The sequence below is a fragment of the Ammospiza caudacuta genome, chromosome 4, assembly GCF_027887145.1.
Source record: "Ammospiza caudacuta isolate bAmmCau1 chromosome 4, bAmmCau1.pri, whole genome shotgun sequence".
NCBI classification, from domain to species: domain Eukaryota; kingdom Metazoa; phylum Chordata; class Aves; order Passeriformes; family Passerellidae; genus Ammospiza; species Ammospiza caudacuta.
Genome location: NC_080596.1, coordinates 49775606 through 49790836, shown reverse-complemented (window position 1 = coordinate 49790836; position 15231 = coordinate 49775606). Strand labels below are relative to the sequence as shown.

The 15231-nt window shown below is 35.7% G+C and overlaps 1 protein-coding gene across 2 annotated transcripts in view; it reads right to left on the bottom strand.

Moving 5' to 3' along the window:
• The window catches only part of DLC1 (DLC1 Rho GTPase activating protein), a 214317-nt gene that overhangs the window by 118496 nt on the left and 80590 nt on the right, over positions 1-15231 (bottom strand). For both annotated transcript variants that reach the window (XM_058804396.1, XM_058804398.1), the window contains one exon: positions 9155-9188. In XM_058804396.1, the coding sequence (XP_058660379.1) occupies positions 9155-9188 (34 nt within the window). The remainder of the gene's footprint in view (positions 1-9154; positions 9189-15231) is intronic.

Below are 15231 nucleotides of genomic sequence, written 5' to 3'. Positions count from 1 at the left end.
GCCTTGGCATTTTCTGAGCATTCCGTAGTTCCATCCCTGTTTTCAGAGCCTGCTATGGTAACTACATGAGAAAAATATTTCTGGTGTATTGATGGATTGTTCTATAAACAGTTAACCAATTGATAGATGAATTCTTGACTAAAATCTCAGTTTTTCTTTTCCTTCGTGCAATATGAAAACACGATCCAGGAAAACTGTAAATTAGACACCTGCCTAGAAGATGTTATGCCTCATTTAATTCTTTTCCTTGCCTTTTAACAGATATTTCAACTGCTCTTTAATTTCAAGCCTGTATTTTGATATATATTAAAATCCATGGTTACTTTCTTCTTTGCCTTTCAATTCTGCTCATAGGCAGCTACTAAGATATGATATACCTGGCTAACACTCTGAAACTGGTTACCAAATATTTCCTTTCTTTTAGGCCAATATACAGCAGCAGCTGCAACTCAAACCAGAATTGGCTGGGATTTAAAGGAATGACCTAACAATTGATTTAAAGAGAATATTCACATAGAGAAACTTTCAGAGAAATAATTTTAGACTGGGATTTAGCAAATTTTGACTTCCAAGGTTAGTCCAAAGTCATGTGACTAGAATGATCATCTGCAGGAATAACTCCTTGTAGATTTATAGTTTAGAAACCATTTGGCAATTTTCTCTATCAATAAACTTTTTTTTTTAATAATTCTTGATTTGTAATACTTATAAGTTAAGCAACCATTTCAAGTAGTTATCTGATTATTTCCTAAAAAGTCATGAAGGAAATTCACTAACAGTCAAAATTAACACAGAGGTAGACTGACAGAGGTAATAAAGCATGAGGCAAGACTTTGCATATAAGAATTGTACACTGGTGAATTTTAAAGACCATGGGCATCTATCACATATTGGAGGACCAGCATTTGATTCAATTGCCATTACCTGATAAGTGCAAAAGCAATCTAATTTTACAAGAGTGTTTGGAGAGAAGATTTGAGAAAATTGTTAAACTTGATGACTAGCTATCACAAGCTATTTAAAATCTTCAGGATGATGAAAAACAATTTTTGTCGGTGTAGTTGGTATCTTTCAGTTTATAGATAATAAAAGGTCTAGAGGTCTAGCTGCTCAGGCTGAGCACCCTATGGGCAGAAGCCACAATTCTCTCAAACATGACTTGCTATAGCAGAAGACATCCAGAGCACAGGTTGACATTTCCATCAAGGAAAAAAGAAACCCCAGTCTGAGGCACCTGTGACATTGCAGTTACATCCAGACCTATCATTGTCCTGCCAAGGATGGTTCTGCATCAGGAAGTCACTTTGCCTCCAGGTGTGCCTTGTCCGAAGTGTGCTTTTGGGTGTCTGTCACCGGAGTTTTCAGCACCTCCTTAGAGAAATGTAAATAATCATGTCACAGGATCATAGAGAAATAATCATGCCTTCTCATCAGACATCAAAGGCCTCTCTCTTTTCCCTAAGAATTTTTGAATAGTGATTTTTTATTCTAGTAAATGTAAGCACCTCAAGTGTATAAGGAACAAAAAACAAGCTCATGTTCCAGTGGTTTGGAACTGAAACCATTTCTTACCCTTATTTTTTATCAGACAAAAAAGAGGTTATCTTGTAACAATTAATTTAAAGTATTCTAAGCTCTTCATATTAAACATGGTTTAAAATAGTTCAACTTTTATTTTTTTGTTCATCTTCAACAACTCTGAAACAGTTCAGCAGTTCAAGTCCTACTTTCAAATATGAACACAGGAGCATAATATATTCCAGATGTTTTGAATGTTGTCTAGGAATCCAAAGAAGCAAAGAAGAGCATCTTACATTTTTTCAGAAATGACTAGGTATCATTATTTCGTGCCACTGCCCAGAAGTAACCTTGACAAGAAATTGATGCAAAATTAGCAGCTTGTTTTTCATATTCAGGTACCTAAATAACTATTAAAATTTAGTCAAAAGTTAATTTAAAAATTTGGCTGTTGGCATCTCAGCTTTTCAGAAACTGCCTCTATTTCTGGACACTGAAAAAGAAAGACCATCACCTGATTTCCAAATCAACAGTCACATAATTACTTTAGAAACCACAACCTAATGACTGCATGTCGGTGTTAATTAGGACCAAGTGAACTAGTTTATAGTTCATTTGAATCAATACATGTCTTTGCCATGAACTCAGTCTGAAGAAAATTAGCCTAGAAATAACTTGATTAATTTGTTATCAGCATTCTCTGTTACACTTTTTATAGCCAAAAAAGGGAAGAAAGAACAACTTGATCATGTTTGATTTAAAAGCTATTTTTGGTCAGGGACTACCTCTTTTAGAATGTTTCTGATGTCCAAGTCAAAAAGAGACTACAATGTGGCCTGGGTAATATAAATGCTACCAAGTCACTGTACCTGATACATAACTTTGTACTGAGAAGCCACTTGATTAAAATTAATTATATGACACTAGCCGGAATATACTGAGTATTAGTTTACAATCTGTTTGATGGTGTTCTAAAATCTGAACATATGATTACTTATTATGTAACACAAAATTGAATTTGCTGCAAGTAACAAATTTGTGGGTCTCCTGCTCTATTTTCTGTTTTGACAACAAAGAACACAATTTCCACTATATTTTTCTTTTGTAAATTGGGATTTTACAGTTTGTAAGGGTGGATAAATAAATGATACAAACTGGCTGGAGAGCAGCTCTATGGAAAAGGCCCTGGGGTGCTGGCAGACAGTGAGCTTTGCATGAGCCAGCAGTGTGCCCTGGCAGTAAAACGAGCTGGGGATGGATGGATCAATAAAAGCATGGTCTGTAGGTGGAGGGAAGGGATTATCCCTCTCTATGCAGTGCTTGTGAGACCACACCTGTAACAGTGAGTCCAGTTTCAGGATCCTCCCAACGCAAGAAGGACATTGATAAAAGGGACGTGCAGGGGACAGCCACCAAGCGGGGCAGGGTCTGGATCACTCGGCCTGTGAGCTGAGCCTGCAGGACTTGTTCAGCCTGCAGAGATGGCTTCTGGGGTCCTACCTGCAGCTCCCCAGGACTTGACAGTAGGCATCAAGCAGATGGAGCTTGGCTCTTCATATTGTGCATGTGAGGATGACAACAGAGCAGCGCGAGGCATGAGCTGAAACCAGGAAGGAGCAGGCTGGACATTAGAAGAATGACTCCTCAGTAAAGACAAGACAGCAGAGGAGCACGTAGCCTACAGAGGTTGCACAGGCTCTCTTCATGGAAGTGTTCAAAACTGGACTGGACTAAGACTTGAGCAATCAAGTCTGAACTCAGGGCTGGCCTGCTTGAACACACAGTTGGAGAAAGAACTTCCAAAGAGAGTTATTCTTTGAATAACTCCTTGAAGAGAGTTATTTGTTTAAATGTGCTTCACTAATAGGTGATGTAGTCTGATCTTACAGTATATCAATCTGTGATTAAATATTATTAATATCAAATATCTTTAAAATAATGCTAATTCTCGGATTTTTTATAGTCACATAATTTCTGTGATAAAAACAACTTGTATTAAATAGGGAAGTGCATGTTGCCTTAGAAACACACTGGATTGAAAGGTTTAGCGTGATGGCTGGGAGCAGTAATCATTCAGCTGGTATTATATAAAGTTTTATTCCTATCAGGGAACTATCTTGATTTGAATAAGGTAATTTTGTTACTTAAGAAAATACATTAAACTGGCAGAGAAATCAAGATTTGATTGCTCACCACAGGAATATAAGACACTTGAGCACAGCCTGTCTCCTCTAAAATGAAAAAGGACATATGAATATTTATCAAATAAATATTTAAAGTTATTTCCATAATTAATGAAATCATCAAAGAGCCTAGAAAGCTATTATAATTTAAAAAAACCTTAAGAATATTATAAAATATATGTATGTATAATACAATGTAAAAATAGTGGCCTAGCCTTGTTACTAGCCTGAAATAATTCAGTTAAGCTTCTTTTTCTAAACATTTAAACATGTAAGTAAATGAGATTATATTAAAGATATGAAAAAACTAATCTCCTTTGAAGATAACAACAGCATATTTTGACTCAAGAAGCTCTTCCAAAAAATGTAAAAGCAGGTCCATACTAATGGCCCATACTTTTTCCACAAAGCAGGTGGGAAAAGAAAATAGAAGCTTACTAAGGAATTTCATGCAAAACAGGTTCTGCTAGTTCCCAGATACTGCAGATGTATTTAATCACTATAAAATTTTTTAATGGAAATAGTTTTAGGCATCATCCTGCTTCTAGTGCATTTAGCATGGTTTAAAGGGGACTTTTATATGAAAGCTGCAGACCTAGGACCTCCTGGTTCCTCCAAAACATAAAGAAAATTGCAACAGCACCTTTGGCTTCACACAGTGCTATGTGGATTTTAAAGTTTGTATGTTTATGTCCACATGCCAGTGAATATGGTATGACTTTTAAAAGTGAAGTAATTTATTCAGAAGAACAACTACACTAGTGTGTGGTTAATAAACCACTAAAAATAAAATACCAAAAATCCTGACATTAGCTATTTTACTGCATTTAGAAAAAAATAAAGAAAACCAAAGAACCAAAAATTATTAGCAATCTTAACACAAAAGGTCAGCTTTCAGGATCTCTTGGCATCATCATTTTTTTTCTAGTAATAAAATGAATAGCAATGGAATAAAACTGTATCTATTAACATCTATTAGTGTTTTGCAGCTATCCATGCATTTTCTAGCAGAGCTTCTAGAACTGTTTTTCAGTATGACAAATTGAAGTATGAGTGCTCCCCTGACATTGTTATTTAGAAAACAAACATCAAATTTTATAACTGTTGCAACATTGACAATAAAAAAGGATTACCTAACTAGAAGCTAGTACTTCATACTAAGGTCTCACAAAAACCCTAGTAAGACTGTTCTTCTAAAACCAGATAAAACAATTGCTAAATGGAACAATTAATAATTCATTTTGCCTAGTTTATTTTACAATACTGGCTAGAGTTATTGTAAGGCAGCCAGAAAACTAGTAACTGTGCCAATTACCTTGTATTTCTCTCCAGTTTATCTGGAAATTAATATCTTGTAGCCAAGTTGAATTTCGTAATGTTTGCTCTAGGTTCAAAACAGTTTATTATATGCATGAGCTCTTAATGACTTTATGAAAATGGAGCATCTAGTGAATACTGCTCAGAGAAAGAATTGCTTTCTCTGGATCTAGAATAAGTTTGTAAAATCTAGTGAAGATTTCTTTTTTTTTCCCTTTTGATTAGAGCTGCAGTTAAATGAAATGGAATGAAAAGCCCTCTACCTAATGAGCCAGGCATTTGGTCTTTTATGTGCCTGGTTGCATGATAGTGAACCCGTCGTACTGGATTTTCCAGGTCCTCCTGCTGTGAGTCCTCACAGACAGCCGACCCACCTTGTCATCACTCCATCACCTCCTGCTCTGCAGCTCATCTCACCATGGGGCTGTGCACCAAGTGTCCTCTGCTGCCTGACACTGACAATAAGAGCCTGGGAGAGGAAAAACCCTCTCATTAAGGCCTCTTTAATCACCTCTGTATTATCTTCCTTCTGAATCAAAAGACAACCAGGAAAATTAACACCAAAGGAGTTAACACCCTGTCTATTGATAGCACATAGTTTCTTCACCTCAAGAGAAATAATCTGTGCTAGCCTGTGTCCAGATGTGGATATTTGCTCTGCTTCTCCCACTGGCTCTGTTGTAGCAATGTTTCTAAGCCACAGAGTTCACTATTCCCTACAAATATTTGAGGATAAATTGGGAAAGCATGAAGCAGGTACACAAAGAGACTTAGGCAATATTCTAATATTGGCTTAAAGTCATTCCACCTTTGTTTTGGGAGCACCACTCCAGAAACAGAAGTTAGCCCTGGGTTGGGAAGCTCACAGTGGATTCATTGTACTGAATATTGGTATGTGTGTCAGAGCCGTCTCGAGCCTGCAGTTAGAGGAGAGTTAACTGATACCATTCATGAAGTCTCATATGTGAATCACATCAGTAAAACAGATGCTGATATACAGCCATGTGAACCAAAGGTTCAGATGCTGATTATTTTTAGACTATAAATGGAGTCAACACTACAAACTCTGACACATTATTGACAGGTGTGCTAAACTCTCCATCCTTCAAATATCTTCACAGTTTTTGTACAGAATTGGAGAACATAAATCACAACAGTCAGCAAGGTGAGCAAAGGCATGCAAATATGTAATTTACTCAAAAGGAAAACAGATTAATCTGAAAAAATAGTGTTTTGAATTTGGTTTCTGGCTTGCATTCTTAATGTAGGCGCCAACATTACTTGTCCTGAGTCATCTCTTGGCTTGAACCACCATTTTCTCTGACTGTGCATACTGCTTGATCTTAACTTCTACCTCAGAATATTATTTTGAAAGATTTATTTTTTCAACATTGCCAGAAATGTCAACAATATTGAGACTTCTTAAAAATGCATTACTCAGAACTAGCTGATGCCACAGTACATCATTTGCAATGCCCCAATTCACACAAGTGGCAGCAATTTGGCTGGTGTTTAGGCATGACCAATGTTCTGCTCAATATACTGATCATTTATAGATTTTTGCCAAAGGCACTTTGCAATTGCATGTTTTACGGCGCTTTCCACTATTAAAAAAAAAATTGTTATGCAACTCTTGAGCTATTAATTGACATAAGCAACAATGTTGTCAGATGTTTGGCTTTGCTCCAAATCTAAAAATGGTATGTGAGTGTTTTGGTTTTTTTGATAAGTACTCCATCTTATGGAGTTTGCGTTTGATGTCAAAATTTACTGCTTGTTGGAAAATATATAAGATTGAAAAAATATTTCATTTCAAGGATTAAAAGATGCTATAAACATGATCAGTAATGTGTGAACTTCTAAGCTGCTTAAGCAGCTTAGTCCATTTAAGGGTCTAAATGTTTGGTTGCCTATAGGAAAAACATTTGAAATATCAAGATGTCTGGAGTCTACAGAATAAAAAGTCTTGTTAAAACAGGGGTTTATTTCTGTATATATAACATTTCTAAACCAGAAACATTGTAATAACAACCTTTGTACTTTCTTGTATTTCTTATTCCAGTCCCAGATGGAATCAAATATTAGTAAGTAGAAAAGAGGGACTTACAAGAGAATATTAGTTCAAATTCTCAAAATGAGAAAAGATGTTTCACTAGAAATTTTGAATGCATTTCTATCCAATTGTAATACAATGCCATCCAGTCTCTTTACCTGCAAAGTTATAAGCTCTGCCAGCAATACAATAAAAAACTTCTTTTTGTTCTGTAATATTTTGTGATACGTTTTGGTTTGCTTGTGATAATATAAACTAGAAAACTTTTGATTGTTGGTATTTCCAAATAAATATCAAAATTAGCATTTCTTTTGTTCTCTTACAGCAGACAAGAAAATACATTCTATTATTTTGAAGGCTTTCACACCTTAGGTATGTCTTTGTCATTCATGACTATAGGTAATGTTATTCTGGTGTATTGAAAGCAGCAATGATCAAACACTGGCAAATTACCTTGCAAAACATGGGACCTGACTGCCTGAATCAAGATCAAATTGCACTTAATTAAAATAACACTTCCTGCCCCTAGAACCAAGTGATTAGGCCTGATCTTAATAATCATCTCCCTCATGAATTCTCACTATTGCAAAATAACCCATCATAATCTCAGGATCTTCTGAGCTGTAGAGTTAAATTAAAGCCAAAACTGATTAAAAGGCAACCATATAGTCATTCTCAGTTTAGCTTGTGCTCATATGCATGGAAATGTCAGCAAACTGACATCATATGGCATGAACTTCCACTTAATGTTTGTAAGATTAAATATAATACTGTACACAGAAAAACATAGCACAGGAGTCTGACCAGAAAGAAGGAAAGGAGAGAGAGCCTTATATGCATATGTACAGGTTATAAAGTCTATGTAATAAATACATTCATTTTATATTATTACCAACACTTACATCATAGGTAGTTTTGACACCAAAAGATGAAGCATAGATCTTTGAGTTTTATTTGAAAATAGCTACAAATGGTATGGCCAGTTATATATAACTATAATCAGTTTGTATGTTTTGACATAATTTACAACCTCAGAAAAAGAAACACCAAATAATGCTGCCTATGAAATCTATAAATAAAAATCTTATTAAACATGGGTCAGAGTTTGGGAATTATTTCTGAACATCATTCAACATTCTGAGCTAAAGTAACAACATTCTGAGCAGACAGCTCCACAGCTTTTATAGTACTGACTGTTATTGTGGACTTTCTCTGAAACATTTTTTAACCTATTCTTCTACCCTAATAAGCAAAAGAGAAGAAACAATCTGAACCAGGGTAATGCAAGAAAACATCAACAATAAAAATCAGACATAAATCTGAATGCCATGTGGCATTTGGATATTCTGAGGTATTTTTCAAGCTATATTCAAAGTACAGTAACAAATTATCAATTAAATTAAAAGACAAGCAACCAACAGTGATTCTCAAGAGCAATAGTGCTGAGTTCCCCAGTGTTTATCACAAGAATTTGAGAGTGTCTAGCACGCAATCAGTAATAGATTTCACACAGCAGCACCAAAGCACATAGTGTTCAGAGGGCACATATAACAGAAAAGAAAAGAAAAACAATTTTTCAATATTCTAGAAGTACTTAGCCAAAACAAATGTTATTATCTCCAGTGAAATACTCCAGGTAACTGAAATTTCTTGCCATATATAAAGATAGACAGTAAAGCTTACACCAAATCAAAAGTCAAATTCAACTGACTTGAGAAAATCCATTTGCATCCGTGTTGGTTAATTGAGACATCTAATAAATTGTAATACATGTTAACACCAAATAACAAGTTACTAACTACAGGAATACTGATGTGTAAGGAGGAGCTGCAATTCAGCTTTGTAGGAGAGTTTCAAACATCTTCATAAATATGACACAGAAAACTGGACTGCATTTTAGAAAGAGAAATTACCCTAGTCAGGAAACAACAGATAGCCTTTACATAGACACTGGTCAAATCTGCAATCCTATATGTTTGAAAGCCCCCAGTTGAAGCCTGTCTTTTATCACTTAGTTAAGCATCAGGGTATTCCAAAAACAAATACAACAAGGAAATGAGAAAATGAGCAAATATTTACTCACCAGCCTTCTCCTTCTCTGAAATAACTGGCATAGCCTGAAAGAAAAAAAAAATACCACTATTAAAAAATATTAGGGACTATTTAGGGGATACCAAATTAGGGAAACACTATGAAATCTTGAGGTAAATGTTGTGAGTGTCTAGAAGATCTGGAAAAAACTGCAGTCTCACCGTTAAGCACTCTGGAGAGAAACATACCGCTCCCATTTGAGTGTCTTACAATCTATTGTAAAAGTAATTACCAGTAGAAAGGACTAGTAGAGAAGGGAGGAGATGGCGTTAATAAGATATTATGATTACATTTTGAAATAATCATCCTAAGAACACACAATCACAAAGTTCCACTGGGAAATTACTTCATAATTTTGAGAGAGGAAGACAAAATCTGTGTGGCTGGGGATTATACAGAAATGCCAAATTTCTCTTTTGTAGGCTCAAATATGTGCTGCTCTATAATATAGCAATTTCTTACTTTTTGTGTAAATTTTCAGAGACAAGTAATAGAATTGTTTTCATATTGGCTGTAATTGTTTCTGGACTTGGGAAGTTGCATGAGACTTCTTTTTTTGCAATGGATGCAAATTTTGTTTCATATTATAATTTTCTTTCAGTCTAATATAGAAGAACTTTCTGAGTGTATTTGCCCTAAAAAAAAGAGATTATAGATTGAATGAACAGTAAAGTGAAAATTATATGTCAAAAGAAAGAATTTTAAAATGTGCATATAGGATAGAGGTTATAAAGGTTGGATGAGAAATTGTATTGGGTATACAATGTATGCAGATCTGCATACTGAGTTACTGAGTTAAGGTATCAATTTTACCTCCTTTCCACTTATGTTATCCTAGCCTTTATTCAGCAGATTTTCCTGCTTGCAGATTCAAAGAAAAAGAAAAAGGGTAGATATGGACAGAAATAAAGCAACCAGCTTCAGATTTGCTATAGAATTTCTCAAAACAGACTTTGAAATTTTAATTTAATTTGATTTGTCTTGTTATATACAATAGTGCTTCATAGAACTTTCTGGATCAAATTTCAACAAAATTTCTACTAGAACACGTCTTAGGTACTATACATTAATATATGGCTCTTGTGATTTTTTCTGTTTCACCTGTATTCTCTCTAGCTAAATGTGCATTGGTTGATTTTGACATTTAAAAATATTACACAACCAGACTAATATTATTCAAACCAAATATAGCCTCTTCCTGGAAAAGCATTTTCCTTGCATTTTACAAACATATTTGTTCAGAAAAAGAATGAGTAATGCAACAAAATCTGAGCAAACACAGACTGAGGAAAATTAACATGCCAAAGAAACAATAAAATCACAAAGTGAGTCAAGGTCTTAGTTTCAAGAAAGAAAAAGTGTATAATATATGAATTTTTATAAAATGTTCATATAACTTTGAAAATGAGTATTTCTTTTCTTCTCTTTTCCACACTTAAGTGGTTTCACTGGCTAAGATAAGTAAGAAAATCTGAGATTCACTGTTCACATTAGTACAAGAAGGAAATTTGTAAAGACAGAATTTTGTAAAGAGAAGGTGAGAAACAAGCAAGCAAACAGGAAAAAAAAACCTCAGTGGCACAAGAAAAAAAGAGAGAACATTAGTGTGAATCAAATGGGAGGGTCAGGACAAAAGGAGGAAAGATGGGAACAGGTTAACATCATGCTTCACGGTTGAGTTTTGTTAGCTACAAAAGGTATGATGGCTTCCTCTAAGAAAAGCTTAGAGAACACTGAGGTGGCTCAAGATGTGGCAACCAGGAGTGTCTGCACTGAAATCATAAGCTGTGTCATGGAAAAGAGATAACAATTTGATGGGGACAGCCTCTGGAATCTCTAAATGCAAAGCCAAGAGGAACAGCTGAGGGGAAGCAGTTTCAGGACTCCATGGGGATATGATAATGACAAAGAGAGAAGATAATTTTCTGCTGGCTTTATGATAAACTTGAATGGTCTTTGGTCATGTTCATAACTGCACTGTGAGTCCCTGGCAGTGCCCTTAGCCTGAATGAACTGTTGCTAAAATGCTGTCATTGTCATTCACATCAACGTGTAGATTTTTCATATTGGCATATCAGATTTAGATATTGTTAATAATGTCGTTGGTCACATCAATTTATTTCCTGGAAATATACAGTATTTATAATTGATGATCATTAAAACCTGTTAATGTACAATGAAATATACATTTTAGTGAATTTGTTAAATGGCATTCTTAAATGTTGCTAGGGTTTAATTGCAGGAAATACATAAAATCATCAAGCCTCAGGACAGATGTGGAAGTCACAAAATTTCTACTTCTGTTTAGTAGGATGAAGAAGCACTTTAAGTTCCAGAAAATTGAAAGGCAGAGTGAGGTAGATTGCTTTCAAATACCTGTTTTCTAGAGTGCAGTACTTCTCAATTAAGATGTAAAATGAGCTAAAAGTTTCATCAGGACAGTCTTTTGCTGCTCAAATGCTGAAAGAAAGAAGCCTAAATGGACATAGCATCTCTTGAAAATTTAAAGTAAACCATGAGTAAATCTTGTTGAACAAGATCTCAGACAGTCCTCCTATTGTTTAGTTTTTTGTTAATACAGCTACACATGCTGCTTACATGCTGCCCAGTGGGAAAACATGATTGTTACTTATGAGAAATGCTCTCATCTTCAGTACAGTTTTGAATTCACTGGAGACCTTCCAATGAGTTCCATATGTTCCAAATGAATTGCATTCCCAGGAAGTGATTTAACATTTCTGGCAATAGAGCAATTAAACAGGATTTTCCTGCTTGACCAGATGGGTTCACTGTAACTTCACATTATTTCTCACTCTCCTCACAGAAATGAAGAACTGGACTAACAATTTCTGTATGATCAGATCACATGTGTTTTGGAAAAAAACAGACACATACCCTTCAAAGATTTAAATGAACATCTCCCAATCTCAGGCTCCTTTCTATGTTTCTAATAGTAGGCATTCTTAGCAGCACCGAGAAAGAAAAGCAAACAAAAAAGGAGAGAAAAAAACTAGCTGAAATATATTCAGATTTTTCTTCCAAATTAGAGGATGGGATTTTTAAGTTATGAAAATCTTACTTGAAATGTTATGTGAAATTTCTGTGTGCATCCTTGCTGTATTGCAACTGTGTCACTGAAAATGTACTGTGTGTGTAAATGTGAATGTAAAGTGTATGTAAAATGCTATAGAACTATAGAACTATGGAATTATAGAATTATCAAATTGTTTGGGCTAGCAGGGACATTTAGAGGTTACCCCTCTACAATGAGCAGGGACATCTTGAACTAGCTCAGGTTGCTCAGAGCACAGTCCAACCTGACCTTTAATGTTTCTAGGGATAGGGCATCTACCACCTCTCTGGGCAACCTGCTCCAGCCTTTCACCATCCTAATTCTAAAAATATTCTTCCTCATATCTAATTTAAATCTACCCTCTTTTCAATACCGTTGCCCACCAAAAATTGTGCCCTCTTCCCTATAAACCTTATCTTTTTTTCCTTATCTTTCCTAATCTTTCTTATAAGCCCCCTTTAGGTACTTGAGGCCACAAGGAGGACTTCCTTTCTCCATGCTGACCAATCTCAACCTTTCCTCATTCTTTCCTCACAGGAGAGGTGCTCCAGCCCTCTCACCATCATCATGGCCTGGTCTGGGCTCCAGCAGGTCCATGTGCTTCCTGTGCTGGGGACCACAGGGCTGGACACAGTGCTCCAGATGCACCTCACCAGAGCAGAGGGGCAGAATCCCCTCCCTGCCCTGCTGCCCTCGGGGCTCTGGATGCAGCCAGGACACCTTTGGCTCTCTGGGCTGTGAGTGCTCATGGCTGGGTCATGTCCAGCCTCTCACAGCACCCTCAAGCCCTTCTTGGAAGACTGCTCTTGATACGTCCATTCCCCAGACAGAGAATTCTATTTCAGTGAGCAAGATGTAGTTTGTAGCTGAAAACTGATGTCAAAAATGTTTAGACAGAAAAAAAAAATTAAGCATCATTCAGTTTATCATTAAACAGAGTATGTTCTGGATTAAGAGAATTTTAATTTTATTTTATTCAGAAGGTATGTGCCAATTTTTAAAATTTGGATAAGTAGCAATTAAAAATTAACTGGGCTGTTTTACAAAAGAAAAAATTCCATGATCATCAGATGGTTTGGAATTGGGAAATACTGCAGTCCATAAGCAGAATTTTTCTCAGTAATATATCCCCATTACACCAAAACACTGAATAAGTATCTCTACTGGTAAATTCTGATATTTTGGAACTAAAGCCTTTCATGCTAATGAATCAGATTAAGAGAGTAAGCATGTAGAAAATCCTTTCAAAAATTCTAATTAAAGTACCATAAAATTTTAGTATTTGCATTGAACAACAATAGTAGCAATACTATAGAAAAAAACCCAGTAATGATTAGTTTATCATTCAGACTTATTTACAAAACATTTAATAAACTGTCAGTTTTTAAAACTAAGTTTTATTTTTTTTTCCATCTGGATGAGGAAAGAAAAAATAAAACCATCAACTTTCAGGATAGAATAGCTTTAGAAGAGGAATTTAGCAAGTTCTTTCTTTGTGGTCTTTAATTTTACTGAAGAGTAGAGCGGAAGGCAATTAAAGTCCACTCAGCGACAAAGCTGAATCAATTATCTCGTTTTTAAAAAGAAATTAATGTCACATTCAGATGTGTCTAGCTAAGGTTATGACAACACTATGAGTTCAATTCTAGTGGAAGTGCAAAGCTGTATGCTTGCCTGCATGTGTTGTCCTCCAGTCTCCCTATACTTCATCTTCTGACTAGATATTTCTTTTTTCTTGAGCCTCTTTATGCCACTCAGGTCATGCACAGAGACCTCTTCTAATTAGTGCTGGTTGGTTGGCAGCTCTCCTTCCATGAGGCAATTGCCAAGAGCCTTCATTTGGGGTGGTCTGATAATTTCCTCTGTCTTTGTCATTCAGCTGGCAGAGTGTGACTTGCTGGATTGGAAGCACAGAACAAAGATGCAGGATAACTGCCTTGTGCTCTGTCTGGTGTTATCATGGACTTCCCGTGGGTCAGGGTGAGCTCCCAATGCTCTGAAATCTGCCAGGGCCACATGAAGCTGGTTCATAAGACAGATAAGACAAAAGCTTGTCTGCAGCTTGTCCAGACCATTAAGTAGAGTTTGGCCAGAATAAAGAATTAATTTCTTTCTTGATAGGGATACTAAAGACTTCTCAGCAACATCTGGGGATTCCTGAATAGCCCGAGTTACTGTCACATTTTGTGAGAAACAATTTTTTTTTTCAAATTAGCAATTGCTACACCTCAACTTCTTTATATGTAAGGACTCAACTTGAAATAAAAACAAAGGTTAAACTTCACAGGAGTTAATGAAATAAGGAATTTGATTTCCACTTAAACTGCCCTCTACTTTCTGGGATGGACAGACAACACCTGAAAATGGAGTCAGTTAAATTTCAACTCAATGTTAAGGAACGTTTATATAGCTTTTGGTAATAACAAAAATCCGTGCTTCCTTCCATTCCCTCAAATATAGGTATCTCTTCCCTAAAAAAACCCATAACTTGAATGTTAACACCAAAGCTGAGATGTGACACACTATGTCTAGAACTGGAGCAGCCCCAAGAGTGCTCATGCTTTTCATCAATCACCAGCTGTTCTATTAAGATTCATTTACACAGAGAGCTTTTTCCCAGGCTCACAAGTAACTTCTTGTCTAATATTTATCTTATAAAACCTTTTACAATAACAAACATATCAATAAACCCTGCAACACTGGCAAAACTGAACCAGAAGGCATGCAGCTCTATGAGACAACAGTAAAAGATATTTAGAGTCTCATGTCTCACATTAGCTTCAACATCATGTAATGTCTACAAATGTGATTTTGTCTTAAAGCCCTGGAGTCTGTGGAATGCTTCTCTGTGGCTGACAGAAATCCCACGTGATTTCAGTTTTTACTCATCCCCTTATGTATAATACTTACAACCTTAGAACATGTTTCATATAAATAAAAAAATCATAGTATCATGTGATGATAGAAGCTAAAATCTGTTACATGATGAGTCCAAG